This window comes from Enoplosus armatus, chromosome 16 (genome assembly GCF_043641665.1).
Source record: "Enoplosus armatus isolate fEnoArm2 chromosome 16, fEnoArm2.hap1, whole genome shotgun sequence".
NCBI lineage: Eukaryota > Metazoa > Chordata > Actinopteri > Centrarchiformes > Enoplosidae > Enoplosus > Enoplosus armatus.
Window position 1 is genome coordinate 5,553,546 of NC_092195.1, and position 18,026 is coordinate 5,571,571.

The window sequence follows — 18,026 nt, forward strand, 5'->3', positions numbered from 1 at the left end:
GGCTTTTAACTCTCAAACTCAAACATATTCTTTCACGCAGGGTGTAGATACTCCACAAGGGGAGCAGCTCTGTGATATTCAATTTACACATGCCAACCTGCGCCACCTATAGGAAAGAAAAGCACCATCCATAGACTGTATAAAAGAAGTGGACATAGCCACCGTGACGTCACTGTCTTGAAGCCTCAAGTTTGGCATTTTGGCCATCGCCATCTTGGTTTTCAAGGGTCACGTGATAGTGGCGTGACGAACCAGGGAAGGACACGTCGTGACTGATATGACCCAATCAGGAAGCAAACGTGGATGTCTGCGTCATCGTTGTCAAATATCTCTGTTTCCACCCGTCCTCACTAAAACACAATCCTGGAGTAAAATGGGTTCAGCAGCGTTTTCAAAAGTCTCCATTTTAGGGGTTCGAAAACACCGCAGTAGTATGGATGCTAGGTGTAAACGTTGCAAAAGTTGCATTTTAAAACGAAAACGTATCAGTGTGGATGTAGCCTCAATCCTTGCCTGCAGGCGGTGCAAGTGTTAAAATTAAAGAAGATATTTTTCCTTTCCTGTAGATGGCTCACATCGCCATGCCCACATCTTCAGGTCTGAAGTGCTGTTTTTGCTTTTCTTGCCTGTAGGTGGCGCAGGTTGACTGGAACTGCAGGTCCAGAGTTGCAGTTCTAAACCTGCAGGAGCTATTGCTCCACAGTTGGGTGATATTTGCTGTATATAACCCCACAGCGGGGTTGCCAACACCACAGGCAATATGTTCCTGTGTAGAAATGTGAAAAAAGCTGTTGATTTAACAGCCTTCCACTAATGTGGGTTAAATAACTGGAACATGCTGCGGCCTCATTATCATTCAAGCCACATGCTGCCTCAGACTACTGCCTGCTTCCTTAATATTATCTGCTATTACTGTTAAGCCTGGGAGCATACTGTTGACTTCTCCAGCCCTGTCTCTGTTTATATTTGTGTGTGTCTGTGTATGTGTGTGTTAGGCATCTGTCAGCTACAGTCCAGTCGTAACCAATGTGGTAATCCCATAAAGGCTGACAATGAGGCAAACCAGCCTTGAAATCACACACGCACTGGCGTTGGCGTTTGGCTTGAGCCGAGACTGTGACATGAGAGATGAGAGGAATAACCTATTCAATCTGGTGTGTCACTCAAACGCCTGTGTTTCATACAGTGTAAGATAGAGGGAGATAGAAAGAGGAGCTTTGATTTCTACAGGCGTACAGTGGGAGTGAGCAGCTGTGTGTGTGCCTGAGTGCGTTACACAGAGAGCTACATATCCTAGCTGGCACATACTTTGCTCTGGGGGGTTTTCCTTGTCTCTGTCACATGCTGCACGTGAGTAGCAGGGGCTGGGGGCGGGCATTATGCAAGGCGCTTTCTCCCTCACTCTCTCTTTTAATATGCATACACATCCCAGAAGGTGCTGGTTATGCCTTATCCAGCCTGCCTCCACTCCATCATAGAACTTAATGGGCTGGGAGATGGCCGTTACTGGGGCTGGGTGGCATACAGAGTCCAGAATGATCTGCACCACCTGCTGTGTATTGCCCCTTGAAAATGAGCATTTGGATTCACGGGCTGCAGCGTGCATCTGAAATAATAAACAGAAAACGAAGCAGCACAGTGAAAAAAATCTCTGTCTGTTACCCTGTGGAATGCAGTGCGAGTTTTCTGCCGTTTGTATGTATGTGGGCAGCATTTCAAGGGCCAAAGGTTGTGATAATGGCCCCCAGCAGTATTTGAGATGCCAACTGATATCACAATGTGGTCTCCCTCTCTGTCTAATGTTCATGGAAATTGTATTTTGTTGAAAGAGTTATGTTGCTGTATTTTCTCTTTTTCAAGGATTTCAGGTTTACAGTGTTTGTTTTTTTCTGTCAGAGCTTTCCTAAACAGTAGCTGTGGATCCATGCCAGGGTTATCCACAGAGAAAGATAGACAGACAGATTCCCTGGGGGTCCCAAACTATGAAAGGCCCCAAAATCCACAGCTTTGCACATCTAGATATGTAACATCCTACTTATTTTAGTTTAAATATGTGCCAGTACTTTAAGGTAGCTATCTGGGGCTAGTATGTGAACAGTTATCTGTCGTTCCTGCAAGATTCAGCCACTATCCAGTCTCATACTGATGGGGGATCCCTATGAACCCACCTACCCGTCCCCCCACCCAGTTGTGATGCAGAGAGGTGGAGATTGAGTGGACCTCTGGATTCCCAGGCCCTGCTTCAAGAGCCACTGTTCCACAGGACCCATATTCATTATTGACGTTTTACTGTGTACTTCATTTGTTGTTCAATTAAATATTTATCAGATAAAAATTCAAATATTTATTCTGTGCAATTCATCAACCGGCCGTAGTGATGAAGGAGTGGGCGGATGGGGGGCGCAGTCATCGCTTAAGAAACCCCTCGTAGGGCGCATGCGCGAGGATTTGAAGTGAATACGCCATATTGAATTCCCGTAGGAATCGGCTAGCATTTTTCCAGCTAGCGGTGTAAAGGGGCCACTTTATCAATGGTTCTAATTCGGGTTAATGTTTAAATACTTTTCTTTTCGTAACCCCGGACATCGTATCGACCTGTGAAAGATCCAGGAAGCGGCGCAGATTCACAACGGGATCGGTAGTGTTAGTTAGATACTTGTAGGGGGGTTACCAGAGAAAGAAGTTGAATGGATCCGAGGGTAGCTTGGATTCAGCCCGAACAGAAAGGACCTGCGAACGCCTTATGGATGCACGTCTGGGAGACCTCTCAGGGAGTACGGACACTCTCCGCTCAGCAGCAGCTCCACAATCAAAACCACAACCAGTGCGTGAATTACGCTGCGTTGGATGTTTTAAAAAATGTGGCGACCGCGGTGGCATCGAGCAAGAGCGTTTGCAGTAGCAACGGTAACGTTACTGCCAGTTTGAGCAACGGCAGCAGCCATCATAGCATCATGAACGGCACTACTAGTATTAACGGCACTGCGATTTCCTCGCTGGGGATAGCGCTGTCCAACGGGAACGCACGTAACTCCTTCACCACGGCGAACACCGCTGAACCAGGTGAGGGGAAAACCCTACCCAAAAAGACGGGTTCTGTGTCCTCGTCGTCGTCGTCCTCCTCACAGGAATCCGGGACGGACAGCCCCCCTTCCATCTGCTCACTTGAGAGGACTATGGGTGGAAATGTAACGGGCAACATTAATAAAAACGTCGGGGGTGCCAATCTGCTCTTCAACGCGAGCGACAGCATGGACAATAATGTCAACCTTTACCACCATCATCACCGTCACCTACAGGAGCACCCGGCTTTCAATTTACAGCAGATTTGCGTGAAGCGCCACCAGGTTCACTCCTCGGTACCTGTAAATCACACACACAATCACCACCCAGGCCGAAGGAAAAGTGACAACAAAGCGAGCACTTATGGGATGAATTACTTGCTTTCAAACTGCACTAATGGCAATTATGCGAGCACTTGGACGCCCTGGAAGACGAGAAAGTACAACCCCGGGGTCCTCGGGTGAGTGGCTGAACACTAGCACTGCTTTAGGGTTTAAAGGCTAACGTGAACGTTAGTCTTCTGCTGCAGGTTTTGATGGTTGAAAGCCGTTATCAGTTCTTGCATAATTAACTACGTGTGTCAAGCATTACGGTACACACAACGTGATGTAGCTATTACTTTCCCAATGCATGTATATACGACAGTACACCCAGCATTGCAGTGTAATCTGGAGTTGGGCAGTTTGCTGGATGGCTAATAAAAAGCTACCGTTATATAGTTGCGTAAAGACAGCGGTAGTCGGCGAAAGCAAGACCGGAAGTGCTGTGTTTTTGCTGAAGTTTGAACTGGGCCGTTACACAAATACCAATTTCTCACAAACTGTTGAGAAGTACGATTAAAAAACGTAAATTGTGGGAAATACTTTTATATATTTTAATATTTTTAGTCGTCGAATTCTATTGAGTAGTGTGTTTTTCAATGGGTGATTTATTTAGAAGGCTGTGACCGGATATGCTGCTTTTTAGTGTAGCCCGTTTGTTAGCCTGACCGAGGAGCTAACCAAGCTAACGGTTTTCCCTTTTGGCTCCACATTAAGGTTAGGAAAGCAGCAATTTTGAAAACAAAATTAATAAACGTACACCCCGTCAACCAAATAAAATTAAACCGAGTAAGAAAGTAGAGTTGAAACTCTAAATGGCAAACTAAAATAAATATACAGTACTAGCCACAACTTGCCCAGGTTTTAGCTAACGGCGTTGGATAACACTTAACTTGTGTAATGTTGGGTGAAGTGACTGAGCTGTTCATTCACCCTCGGGCAATCTCAGATGTGCCTGAACTGTTTCTAATTGCTTGATCATAAAAAAAAAGAATCAGTCTGCATACAGCGAGAGAATGATAAAACTCATGGGTTTAAAGGAGTATCAGGATCAGATATACTTTATTGATCCCCGGGGGGAAATTAGACAAAGAGAGAAACCTTGATATTGTATGTTTCAGTAGTTTTAACTGCGTTTCATTACACTGTATTAAAGTAAAGCAAAACTATTTATATTACGTTGAGTTTTGCACATCTTCTGTACTAATGTATTCAGTTCTGGATAATTAGCCTTCATACACATGTTATTCTGGGTGCAGTCACAGTTAACTCTCTTTTCCAGGTTATTTCTTTATGTAGCTGTCTATCAGTGACATAACAGACACAGATGGGTCTTAATGTACATATGTCATATTGATTAAAACTGACTAAAGTAATAATAACAACAATTTTTGTGAAAACAGTTTGAGTAGAGCTTAACTGAAGTATATATTTTTAGTTTAATCTCATTTTTTTGCTGCTTGGTGTTTATAAATGTTTAGGAGGTGTTGTATAAATGTATGACACATACATTGTGGGTGTAGTAAGAGCTGTGTAACTGACTATATTATGATTTTTTTTATTATTTTATAACTGTAGTCATGCTGCGCTGACAGAAGCCCTCTTCCTAAACAAATGACCAAGGAACTTCCAGATGTGTTGCAGGACCTTGTGATATTTGTAATGGCGGGTTGCACCCATCTGGGAATTTTCTGTACAAGGAATTGGTGTTTGTCATGAAAGCACTTCCACATGCTTGACGCTGTATTTCCCAGCAACCCTAAGTTAAATGAAAGTTTAAGATGTTAATTAATGATTTGTCCTGCAAATAGTGAATTAATAACCAATTTCATTGTCTGTGTTCTACGAGTTTTCTGATGCAAGTTTTGGCTTGTGCGCTGACTAGTCTTGCAGTAGTTTGCCTTCAGGGGTCCCCTTTGAAGTCCCACATATTGTTATGATCAGAGGTTGGGTTTGGGTTAATAGAAAACTGTATGTGTGCGTGTGTGGCAGTAAAAACATTGATTCCACAGTCAGATACATGGCTGTCATGGTAGTGACAATGAACACCATTGATTACTTTAACACTGGGCTCTGAAGTTGTTGAAGAGGTGATGTTTGACTCTAAACTAGTTTGTCAGGGATGGCTGTAGTAGCAGTTCTTATTTTTACTGTGGAGGGGCCCAACAATAACCATGCCCTCTGTCAGCGGTGGACTATTGGCATGATACGCACTGGCCTGACTGGCTTGCTGGCAGAGAGTTTTCACCAAAGAGTGGGCACATGGGCTGACTGCATTTCCTCCAGGGCTCTGGTAATTGATTGTGACAGTCTCCCTGTTCTGTATTTCACACTGACATCATGGCATGCATTCCTAGAAAAATGAATGGCCACAGGGTTGAACAGAGTTCCACTGTTCGGAGGCATTTGACTGGTCAGAAATCTTTACATTTATTGTATGCCCCCCTCTGTTACCTCATCAGCAATAACAATGAGGCATGGGACTCTTCAGGCATATTCTGGGTGTTGTGGCCCTCGGTGTGTTACTAAACCCTCTTTTCACATTCATCTGAAAACCTGAAAAGCGTGTGTTGTGGTACCTGTGTCTTGATGAGGACCAAATATCAGAATTCTGCAAATTCTCCCTCCTTCCTATAACCACTTTAATTCAGTATTATTTCTGGGCTATTGGTTACAGTTGCTGTTCTGGATAGGGCTAATTCTAGTATTAAGGTAAAGTTAGAGAAATAGACTTTTTTTTTTTTGATAATCTGATGGGTCTCAATTAAAGTAGAAGCTAACAAAACAGAAACAACCTAATATTTGAAGTAGAACATACTATGCTGTTGCTTTGCTTCCCCGGCTCTGGCATGATGCGGGTTAACCAGAACAGAGATAAGAAGGAAGCATATCTTGGGCCATCTGGACAGGGTTTTTTTTTCCAAAATGTAAGCCAAATCTGGTATGTGTGTAAGTCGAGATCTCCTCATCTGATTCTTAGATGTATCTACGTTTGCAATAAGAAATACTCCAAAGCAAGATTAATATTTCACATCATGCACAGTTCCATCACTCAAACGAGGTTTCGTGCTGGTCTGTGTGTAGCGTAATTGTCAATGTGACGAGAATAACCCTCGTCTGTCATCCTCCTCTCCGTCCAGACTCCACGAGGAGGTGATGGACTTCTACAACTTCATGTCTCCTCGGCCAGAGGAAGCAGCTATGAGGAAGGAGGTGGTGAACCGGATAGAGATGATCATCAAGGAGCTGTGGCCCACTGCAGATGTAAGTTACACACACACACACACACACACACATACATGTCTCTGTTTATTTGGATCAATGTTCTCCCTTTCAGATTCTTAATATCTTAGAGCGCAGTCTCTTAAATCATACATTGCACTCTCGGAGGAGGAATTATTGGCACACAGACAAACTGTGATCTCAGATTGCTCATAAATCTTTGTTGAGATACTGTGTTTTTTTTAAAGGTGAGGCAGTGTTTGTACAAGATAACACCAACTTAGTGTATGTTTATATACTGTTTTCAGTTCTCTAACTACTTCACACTTGAGTTGAGGTAGATGAGGTTAGAATTGGAAAAAAGTGTTGAATTTGTTTTCAGTTATCTCAGTTGTGCTTAAAATGTAGGTTAGTTCATCTGGCATGAAAACCTTTACTCTTCTGTAGCTGCTTGATATTCTGTCAGACTTAAAGGAAGTTTGACATTTTGGGAATTATGCTTATTTGCTTTCTTGTCAAGAGTTAGATGAGAAGGTTGCTACCCCTCACACATCTGTATGTTAAGTATGAAGCTACCATCAGCACCCGGCTAACTTAGCTTAGCACAAAAACTGGAAACGGCTGGCCTGGCTTTGTCCAACTGTAGAGAAATGGTTCAGCACACAATGTCAGTCATAGGAATGTTTTTTTTAATTCTATGTTAGTTATTGAGCTTCCCCTGTATTAAATACAGCAAAAGTTGTAACACCAACACTATATTCTGACATTCTTATTTAAGACGTACTGCCTCTTGCTTGTGCCACATTTGTTAACAATGTTTGGGTTTTTTTTAAAGCTAACTAGCATGTGCATTATCCTGATGCTAACTGTAGTCTCCATAGACAAAATGAACAGGTCACACAGTTGGGTTACAAAAAGTGATTTAATCAAATGTTATTATAAGTCATAAGTCAAAGTATGTTCATTTATATTTTGAAGTGCACTCACTTTTAATGTGCAGAAATAGTGATGGAGGATCCTGCAGCTGGTTGAGTAGTGCAGCGAAGTAGGTTTGATGTAATGCCCCTCTCATTACATAATCATGTGAAACACGCGCAGTGGTGATTTGTTGGCTGCCAGTCTTCCCCTCATCCACTGTGAGCCAGAGTGTCAGGTAAATGGATCAAGCCCCTGATTTGTACCAGCCTCCCTTTTCATTTCAGCCTATTAATCCTGGCCTGTCTTTGTGCTATTGCCTTGTCGTATTTACCAGACGGAAAGGGAAAGAACTCCACTCTGCTTCCTTTTGGAGAGCTTTCGCTTGCAGTCCCCAAACACAGCATTTTTCCCTAGCTATTGTATACTTAATTTGGCAGCTTACTCAACTTGGCAGCGTTTACTGTCTCGGAAGTAGAACCCGGAAATACCTTGTTCCTGGTAGTTTGCAAACATTTGATTTGGATATATACACCTATGGCTATACTATGAAGTGTCACTCTTTTTTTCTAAATATCCTATGTACTCTGCATGCTGTCTTTTGTTCACATTTCTTCAACATTGTTTTTCCAGGTCCAAATATTTGGCAGCTTCAGCACAGGGCTGTACCTTCCAACAAGGTAAGACCTTAGTATTTATGATGAAAGAAAACTCAAGTTGTTCATTTTATACCTGGTGTGTTTTGCTGGCTAGTATTTTAACGCTCTGGTTGTTTTTTGTCCTCAGTGACATTGACCTGGTGGTGTTTGGGAAGTGGGAGCGCCCCCCGCTGCAAGAGCTAGAACAAGCTCTTCGCAAGCATAACGTGGCAGAACCTTTCTCCATTAAAGTACTGGACAAGGCTACGGTGAGTTGTGGCAACCAGGGTATGTTTCCCAACTGGAACACATGCCATGCTGTGTATCAAGTCCAGCCACAGTGGTTTGCAACAACAGATGTCCATCAAACACACCAGCGATTTTGATCAAATTTGATATTCCATATACACCGATGCAATTATTAATGATCTGGCACAATAGAACTGGTCTTCCTAATGGTTTTATTCTTCACAGTAAGCAATGAAATATTACATCCCCAGTAAGAAACCAGTTGAAATAAACCCTGCCAAATCAAAATTTGGCAGCACTCTTTACATTCCTAGAAAAGTTCTTCTGGACTTCAAATGGTTCGCTGGAAATATAAAGCTTTGGCTCATTCACTCTGTTTTCCATCTCCATGGAGATGCAGTATGAGGGGGAAAGAAGGCACTAATTGAGTGTCTTCTTTTCATCTGTCATCTGTTTTCATGATAGGTGGCTCACACACATTTGTCCTATTCCTGGATACAGTTTACTGTCTACTGCCCACTATAATAATACAATAGCAGGGGATACTTTGGTCAGCTCTAGTTCACCCAAAATTAAAATTGGTCATCAACTACTCACCCACATGTCAGTGATTTACTCCACTGTTTACATCTGTTTGTTCTTTTGTAGTTTTTATGCTATTGTTTTGAAGTTAAACCCATTATTTTGCAGCGTGTAACGTGGATACCTACACTGGTGGAAGTGTTGATATTTACAATCCCACAGTGGTCTGGTAGCTCAGTAGCATGCACTATCATCCTGCGGGGTGTGCACACGAGCAGGCTAACCACTGTAAGCTGCAATGCTGTCTTGACTGACATGGTAATAAGTAGTTAATGGCTGATTTTTTTCACTTTTGGATGAGCTTTTCCTTCTAAAAGGCTGTCAGTCAGGACAGACAGGGTTTTTTTTCCCCCTCTGATTTTGGCACACAGTGAAAGTGTCCTGGGCTCATGTCTTGACTGTAACGTTTGCTAATAAATGTCACTTTTCCTCCCCTCAGGTGCCAATCATCAAGCTGACGGACCAGGAGACAGAGGTGAAGGTGGACATCAGTTTCAATGTGGAGACTGGAGTCAAGGCGGCAAGCTTCATTAAAGATTACGTTAAGGTGAGATCTCCCTGTCGCCGTGGTGATGTTGCTGTAAGGTCCTACAGCTTACGGGCACACTTGTTTTCTTAGTGTTGTTTTATTTAATCATTGAATCAGACCTAAAGGCATCAAATGGCACACACAGAAATCCATTTGCAAGTCTTCACTGACCAAATGACATCCAGCCACAGCGCACATCACAAGCAACACATGGAGATGGAGGAAGAGAGCAGGGAAAGGTCATGTAGACATATTTAAATAAAAACCACCAGAGGAGTCACATAATTACCATTTCACAGTGGGGTCTAAATACAGAACTTTGGAAAATCCCTCTGTGAATCAGGCAACACAGCAGTTTAAGGCGTCACACTTTACTTCACTCCAATCTTATATTGGCTCGTCTCATTTCTAAAGTGAAGCTGGAACGGACCCCAGCAACCAGTGCTCAGTATAATCTCCAATTAACTCAAACTGAGTCGGCGTGTTGCTTCAAACCTTGTTGCCAAGTGTACTCAGCAGAGGTGAAATCCACCCCATGGCTCTGACAGAAATTCCTGCAGAAGGTGGATCTCTGCCTGCTTCAGTCACGGTTGTAGTAGCTAAAGCAGGAGAGGAATTCCAGGTGCTGATGTTCCAGCACGCCGTCAGGTTTTGGCTTTTGTCCTTCTGTTGTTGTTGCATTACGGTTCTCGGGGAATACATGTCGCAGCTTGAAAGTTGACGGCCACGCTCGGCATCAGTCCAGTGCTAGTTGATGTTGTTAATGCGTGGGTATGACGTGTGGCCTCATCATTGAGAGGTCACCTCAAAGTTAATCCTCACGTCAGGTTCCCCTGTAGCCATTCGGAGGGGCGTGCCTCCCAGTCTTGTTCTTAAAAGCATATTTGAAAAGTCAACCAAGTCCAGCTGCTGCACTAACATGAATGTACACACACATACTGCCAGAAGGTTGTGCTTTCTCTTCAATTGGAAAATTAACGTTTGTAATTCCCATTCCCATTCCAAAGTCACAGGCTCTAGAAAGCCTCACATTTTTTGAAAATTTGGCTCAGTTGGAAGCTAGATAGCGTATTTATGTGGTAAGTGCGGGGGTAACAATTCCTACAAAGCATAATTTACTAATTAGAATTATTCAACTGCCTCGACTAAATATAATATTGAATCACTGTGGCTTCAACAGGTGGGTTACCCTGGTTTGTCAGTATTCTAGCTTCCTAGAAGAAAAACTGACAGCTTGATCAAATGGTAGTGAAACGGTATGCAATGTAGTGTCAATATTACTGCAGACACACGACTAATGTATGAATCTACCTCGGGCGACACGGCATTTTCACTCTGATGCTGCAAGTAGTGCTGGTAAATCGTCTAGGACCAGAAACTGTCACACAATCTACTGTGAGATGTGTTTGCATGGATACACAGCGTGTCTCTTTAATGGTTATACAAGATTGCCTCATAGTTTCTGAGTCAAATCATGATTTACAAAATTTAATTGACTCAAATTAAAAAGGAAACGGTAATTGCTCTGGAATCAAATTGTCAACCACTGAATCACAAATCAAGCAAATCAAATGGGTGTTTAGCCAAAGATTCGCACCCCTGCTAATAAGTGATGTATTATAATCATTTGCAGTCATTTGAATAATTTGCTCTCGTCACTCTCAGTGTAGTCTAGCCCTATGTCTCACTCACTGAACTCTATACATCTCGCCAGAAATCCCCACTTCTCCTCAGTGGGTCATACAAATGCAACTTGTGTCAAAGTTTAATCTACTTTTGTCTTTGTAGGATTATCTCCCTCACCCACTTCCTTTTCCCTCATGCAGAGTTTGACTGAATCAACCACTCTCATTCCACATCTGTCTCTCTTCCACTCTCAGACGTACCCAGTGCTGCCTTACCTGATCTTTGTGCTGAAGCAGTTTCTCCTGCAGAGAGATCTAAACGAAGTCTTCACTGGGGGAATCAGCTCGTACAGCCTCATCCTCATGGTCATCAGCTTCCTGCAGGTACAGTAAAGCAAAAGTAAAGAAAAATATGTTGTAATAAGAGCACAAAGTAGCCCGAGTGCAGGATGTGGTTGCAGCTGCACTTTGGAAGCAGTGTTAGAGTAGTAGTAGTAGTGCTTCTGAGAGTAAAAGTGCTTATAATAGCAGAAGCAGCATTGTAGTATATCAGCTGTAGTGTTTCTCATGGTAGCAGTAGCAATAACAGGATTCATAGTAGAATTAGTAGTAGTTAAGCATTTCCCACATATCCAGTGTTTACAGACATCAATGGTAGTCTTAACTAATGCATATACATACACTCATACTAATCCAGTGTACCTGTGCCTGCTCTTCAGCTCCATCCTCGTATAGATGCCAGAAACCCCAATGAGAATTTGGGCGTGTTGCTGATCGAGTTCTTTGAGTTGTACGGCCGCCATTTCAACTACTTGAAAACAGGGATTCGCATCAGAAATGGAGGCGCGTACATAGCCAAAGAGGAGATCATGAAGGCCATGACAAATGGATACAGACCATCCATGCTCTGCATAGAGGACCCGCTGCTTCCAGGTGTGTGTTTTTCCCAGGTTTACAATGATTACAATGAATAAAAATGGTACTTATACTGAACAAATGGCTGACTCCAAGAACAAATACCATTGCACACAGCATATTTCAAGCAGAAATGTATCCATCATAGAAGTCAGTCAGAATAAGGTTGTTAGTGAACTGACTAACATGTGAAATTAATTTTTAAGAGCCACCCTGCCCTGTTTTAAAATCACTTTACAAAAGTGTTGTTGGTTGTTTGGTCCGAAAGACCAAAGTGTTAAAACAATGAGCATTAGTCCTTGACGTGTGTGTGGACCTTACACAGACGTAAAGATTCAGTGTGTTTGTACAAACTTGCTTTGAGTCAAAGCACTGAGGGTAAAGGCCCTGCTTAGATTCACCATCCACAACAACCTTAATCTACTGAGGAATACTTGACCCAGGTTTGCACCCGTGGTCATGTGATTTTATACTTTAGCTTTGTGCAGCAGGGGTCAATAGTTTCAAGTTTAAGAAAATATGTAATTTTTTAAACAGCCTTTAAAATAAAAAGTTCATCATAATTAATTTTGTTGTCTCAGTAGGAAAATTAACTGAACAAAAACTTAAAGTCCCTATGTGTAAGAAAAGTCCCTATTTTGGTGCCACCCGGTGGTAGTTTGAAGAGTGACACTGTGGCAAACAGCAATGGGACACAGTAACTGGACTAAAAGCAACACATAGACTGCACCAGTTTTCACCTGGATTGTTTAAATTTTCTACAAAACAAAAAACTCATCACAATAATTGGAAAGATGCTATAGTTACAAAAATAATTCTGCACATGTTGGCTTTAAGGTCCATAGTTCATACAGTGGGATACATTTTTAGATGTTTGACCACATTTCTATGGTTCTATTGTTTTTTCTAAAAGAAAAAAGATAAAGATAAAAAAAAAAAAGGTTCACAGAGCTTACTGGGCCAGATTACTTCTCTTTACCCTTTTTAATATTTGTTATTGTGTTGTTGTGTGCGTCTTTATCCCATGTAGGTAACGATGTGGGGAGGGGCTCCTATGGTGCCATGCATGTCAAGCAGGTGCTTGACTATGCCTACACTGTCCTGAGTCACGCCGTGTCCCCGCTTGCACGGTCGTATCCCAACAAAGACTCTGAAAGGTTAGCATTCAGTCCAATCAACAGCACTAGTAAGTACTAGTCAAAGCCCTGGATACAAGTGGTGCTCTATTAAAACACCTTCTCTCCTCTCCTCGCAGCACCTTGGGCAGGATAATCAGGTTGACCCAGGAAGTGATCGACTACAGGGAGTGGATCATTAAGAAGTGGGGGGGCAGGGATCTGGCTCGAACAGACAACAGAGGTACGATTCCTCAGATTTTCATATACAGTTCTAAAAAATACTGCTTGTGCTTTCAGTGATAATGAAAAAAGTATTGAAACCATGACCATTTGTGGTGTAAAAAGGATTTTATTCTAGTAAGTGGAAAATGTCTCCCCTTTTTAAACTGATATTTCTTTTTCTCCATTAGATGAATTGCACCTAATCGAAGTGAGTGTAATGGAAAAATGTGTGAATTACTGAACCTTTCAATTGTTTTGTTTTTACAGTTTCACTTCCCAAGGAGCCGGTGTTGGAGCAGGAGCCCTGTGTGCTCGGTGGTGGTGTCGGGTCAGAGGAGCAGCAAAGGGACTCGGTGTCGCCCCACAGCGCAGACTCCCCCATGTCCATCTCCAGCCCCCAGCAGCACTCTTCAGCCTCCTCTGTCTCCTCACTGTCTGGATCAGACAACGTAAGAAAACACATACACACACATGCGGGAAGCAGTGTAAAAGCACTTGATGTGGTTTATTCCTTTTGTAGGTAAGAGTTTATACTCAAAATGGCAGATGGAATTAACATAACAGCTGCTCTGTTGAACTCCTGTGTATATCCATAATGCAGACCTCTAATCATTTCTACCTGTGAATGTTCTATTGTCTGACACAACTACAGTTTCTTGTATTTATGTAATTGACATTCAACACAATAGAATCTGATAAAATGATGGAAACATACAGGAGCTACAAGTGGCACACTCAGCTTTGCTCATTATCTCCTCCTTTTTTGTGTATTTTGCCAGGACTCTGATTCCACGCTGCCATGTCCCATCCCACTGCCAGCCCTACCGCCATACCCGTCTTTCCCTCCACTGGGCCTAGCTTTACCACACGGCCTCAGCATGGGCACCGGCAAGCCTGGCATGGGAGGACACCATCTCCTCTTGCCTCCAGGCTCACAGGTAGGCACGCAGAAGTGGCTAGAGGCAGATTACGTTTGCTTAGATCATGTAGGAAATTAGGAACAAGAAAAATGACATTTGGAATTTGAGTAGAAAATGAAACATGAAATGACTGCATATAAAATGGCTCTAAAGGTTAGGGTGTTTGTAACCGGACAGTCGCAGCATTTGATAAAAACATGAACAGCTAATTTCTTTGCTGTAATTCATTGTTATGCCTTCCGTCCTCCAGGCTCGCGTCTCACTGCCCGGTGGTCTAGCAATGCACTCCATACCTGGCAGACAGGTGTGTATAGACACCGGGCTCCCCCCCTTCTTCCACATGCCCCCCCCAGCCCATGCTCATGCCCCTGCCCCCTCCAGCCCCCAGCCTCCGCTCAGCCCCCACTCCAGCCACACACACAAGGTAGGCGCCGGATGCCACAAACGCACTGTCAAGGCAAACTTGTCTCGCACACACACACACACACACACACACACACACACACAGGAGTTCACACTCTTTCCATCTCATATTTTCTGTTTGTCCTTGTCTCATTTGCCTCTCTCTTTCTCATACACACAATTTTTCTATCTTTTCAGACTAGTCGTTTAACAGGTTACATAAAAAATGAAATTGACATCTGTAGTCCATACCTGATCAGTAAACAATAACACCATCACTGCTGCTCTGAGGCCTGATGTTCCTCCATCTGGTGTGCACCTGTTTCTATAGGAAATGACATAAACCGTGACATGATCCATAATAGATCCAATTTTTTGTTCTTACACCCTACTGGCTTATTAAAGGAATAGTTCTACTGTTTGGAAAAGAGTTGGATGAGAAGATTGATACCGCTCTCATGTCTATATGTTAATTATGGAGCTACTACTACAGGAAATTAGCTTAGCATACACACTGAAAGCAGTGGGAAACAGCTAGCCTGACTTTGTCCGAAGGTAAAACAAAATTCGCTTGCCAGCAAATTACTCCATTGAACAGAGCCTGGCTAGCTGTTTCCCCGTTTCCAGTCTTTATGCTATGCTAAGCTAACTGCCTGCTGGCTGTAGCCTCATATTTAGCGTACAGACATAAGAGTGGTATCAGTCTTCTTATCTAACGCTCAGCAAGAAAGAGAGTAAGAATAGTTGCCAAAATATCAAATATTCCTTTAAACAGCTGAGTAAATATACTATTACATTATTGTATTATACCAGCAATGTGTACTTGCATGTATTTGATTGGTTAATGCAGTGCTTTGCCGAATTACAGCACGTCAGATTCATTGGACATAGTGCGTAGTCAGTCTAAAGCTAGAATCAGTCAGAGAAGGTCGAGAGGTCGATCTACAGGGTTAAATGTTCCATCCCATAAAAGAAAATAAAGTTTTATTCATATGTTTTTCCTCTCGTCTCTTCTCTCCACCCCGCCTCAGAACGGAGCCAAGTTCAACGTGAAGGGCTTCCACAACCCGCCGCTGGTCAACAACCCTGTTCTGGCTAACCGCGGACACACACACACTCACTCGCACACACAGTATCACCGCAACACTTGGCGGCGCAGAAAGAGGGACAGCCTACCGGTTAGCCTCAGCAGATAGAAACCACTCCTCTTCCTCCTACTTTTCTTTCCTCTCCTCTCTGGCTGCAAGACCCTGGCTCTTCGTTCGTCTCGAAGGAGGATGGACAGGCAGACCAGAGGACCAGAGACCAGCAGTTTTCACTCTCGGGCTGCCGCGACAAGGAACAGCAGCCCTCAGCTCTGCATCTTCCTCCTACTATCTCTACAATTCCATTTCTGCATGACTTTTGTTCACAGTTTGGTAGTGTCAGTATTATGTTACTTTCAGTATTTTGTTTTCCTCATCTTTGTGTCAGGTTCGTTGCTGTTGTTTTTTTGTTTTTTTGTTTTGTTTGAATTGGTGGTGATGCCATTGCCAAGTTCACATGACCTCGTCTTGACCCTTGCAGCCAAGCTGCCTGTGGTTCAGTGTTACTTTTTTTCATTTTATACACTTAAGAACAAACCGTTTTTCATTTTGTGCAATAATGTTTTTTTTCCTTTTTGGGACTAAAGTAAATGCTTATTTAAGTTGTGTATATGTAAAGGCATTTTTATACTGTTTTATTTTTGTAGAATTTTAAATTTTGTTTACGAAACCTTTCCCCCAGGCAGCATATCTGGAGTGTGTGTGTGTTCATAAGTCGTCGTTTCTGTGTGTGTGCAGCCCTCCCCACCCCTCCTTCTCTTCTTCTGTCCCTTCTTTACTTGTGTTGTTCTGTTTGATGAAGAGAAGCGGGAACAGAAAGGGATACGGAGCTCTTATCTTGATATTCCTTCCATTTTCCTTCATCTGTCCTGTGAAAATGGGCGAGGTTAACATGAAATTCCTCATGGAAGTTTTGTTCCTCGGTCCAGTTAGTCTAAGGCATCCTGGAGGGAAGTGGAAAATTGCACCCTGGGATATCCTGAGAAACGAGGGGAGAGAATGTACTTCTGTTTTGGCCTCCTGAGCAGATAGGGCTTTAGCAGTGCCACCTCGAGATTGTGTGTGTGCGCGTGGTTGTGTGTGTGTGTGTGTGTGTGTGTGTGTGTGTGTGTGTGTGTGTGTGTGTGTGTGTGTGTGTGTGTGTGTGTGTGTGTGTGTGTGTGTGTGTGTGTGTGTGTGTGTGTGTGTGTGTGTGTGTCCCTTATGGGACTGTGCTGTTGCCATATTTCGTCAGTCAGGGGAAGGCTGGCAGTGGCCTGCTAGTTTTGTCTTGGCCATCTTTCTCTCCACTGGAGGCGATTTTAAAAGAAGAGCTTCCAGCCAGTGCAGGATTTTGGCCTGTTCTGTTAAACATATATGCTAGTGTCTTTTCATTTTTGTGCTTGTCTCTTTTTACTACATGTTGTAGGAGGGTTGGGGCCAAGAAGGCAACAGCTTATCTGACTTGAATTTGAAGATCAAGATTAGGGTAAGAGGGCAGAAATATCACTGATTCTGGGTCAGAGAAATCCTCTTACTCTCGCTGTAGTCGAGGGACGCGGTTGTGGAAAGCTGATCCCAGGGCTGAGGTCAACTCTTGCCCGCAGCTGTAAATCAGTGCAGACCAACACTACGATGCTCAGCGATAAGGTTTTCTCCTTTGTGGTCCTGGACAAAGGAGGAGGGAGGGAGGGAAGGAGGTGGGGGTCTTCCTGAACCAAGGACCCTAGTGAAAGGGAATTATATTTTGATTCCATGCAGGAATCTTGTGTATATTTGATTGCCAGGTACTTCCGCTAATTGTTTGCAATGCCTTTCTTTGTGTTTACTTGGAGTGTGTGTACGTCGTTTTCCGCGAGCACACCGTGTCACACAAATACACATACTCACAGACAGGACTGTCGAAGGCTGTGACTCGCCCAGAACACTACACACGCTGGTGTTATTACTATGCAAGTGGATTATTCTAATTATTGTGTCAACTCTCTTGTCTTTCCGTTTGTTTTGTTTGTTTTTTTTTTCAAATGACAAACACTGCTTGTTGGGCTGGAGTAATGTTACGGACTATCAGACTCGCAAGCCAACTCATGTGAACTACAAGCTCATCCCCCGACCCCCTTGTATTTGTATGAAGGTCCTGACATGTTTCAAAAGTCTAGTTTTCTACATGTATCCGTCAGATGTAAGGAATGGGGGATGTTAATGTCAATGGTTGGGTCTGGGTCTGTGTAGTGTGTGACAT

General features: G+C 43.1%; 1 protein-coding gene across 1 annotated transcript; it reads left to right on the plus strand.

Annotated features, from left to right (window-relative positions):
- The first annotated feature begins 2,687 nt into the window (after positions 1–2,687).
- On the plus strand, positions 2,688–15,916 carry tent4a (terminal nucleotidyltransferase 4A). Its single transcript, XM_070921498.1, has 13 exons — positions 2,688–3,523; positions 6,524–6,647; positions 8,154–8,200; positions 8,307–8,427; positions 9,429–9,536; positions 11,399–11,527; positions 11,863–12,076; positions 13,089–13,215; positions 13,314–13,427; positions 13,691–13,847; positions 14,178–14,336; positions 14,569–14,742; positions 15,752–15,916. Exons 1-13 carry the CDS (start codon positions 2,688–2,690, stop codon positions 15,914–15,916), a joined length of 2,475 nt encoding a protein of 824 aa, XP_070777599.1.
- Positions 15,917–18,026: the final 2,110 nt, after the last annotated feature.

Excerpts from the sequence above, each read along its gene's own strand:
- tent4a (XM_070921498.1), top strand. The coding sequence starts at position 2,688 with ATGGATCCGAGGGTAGCTTGGATTCAGCCCGAACAGAAAGGACCTGCG. Across the intron at positions 11,528-11,862 it reads TGGTCATCAGCTTCCTGCAG|CTCCATCCTCGTATAGATGC; the intron begins GTACAGTAAAGC and ends CCTGCTCTTCAG. Across the intron at positions 13,428-13,690 it reads GACAACAGAGGTACGATTCC|GGAGCAGGAGCCCTGTGTGC; the intron begins TCAGATTTTCAT and ends GGAGCCGGTGTT.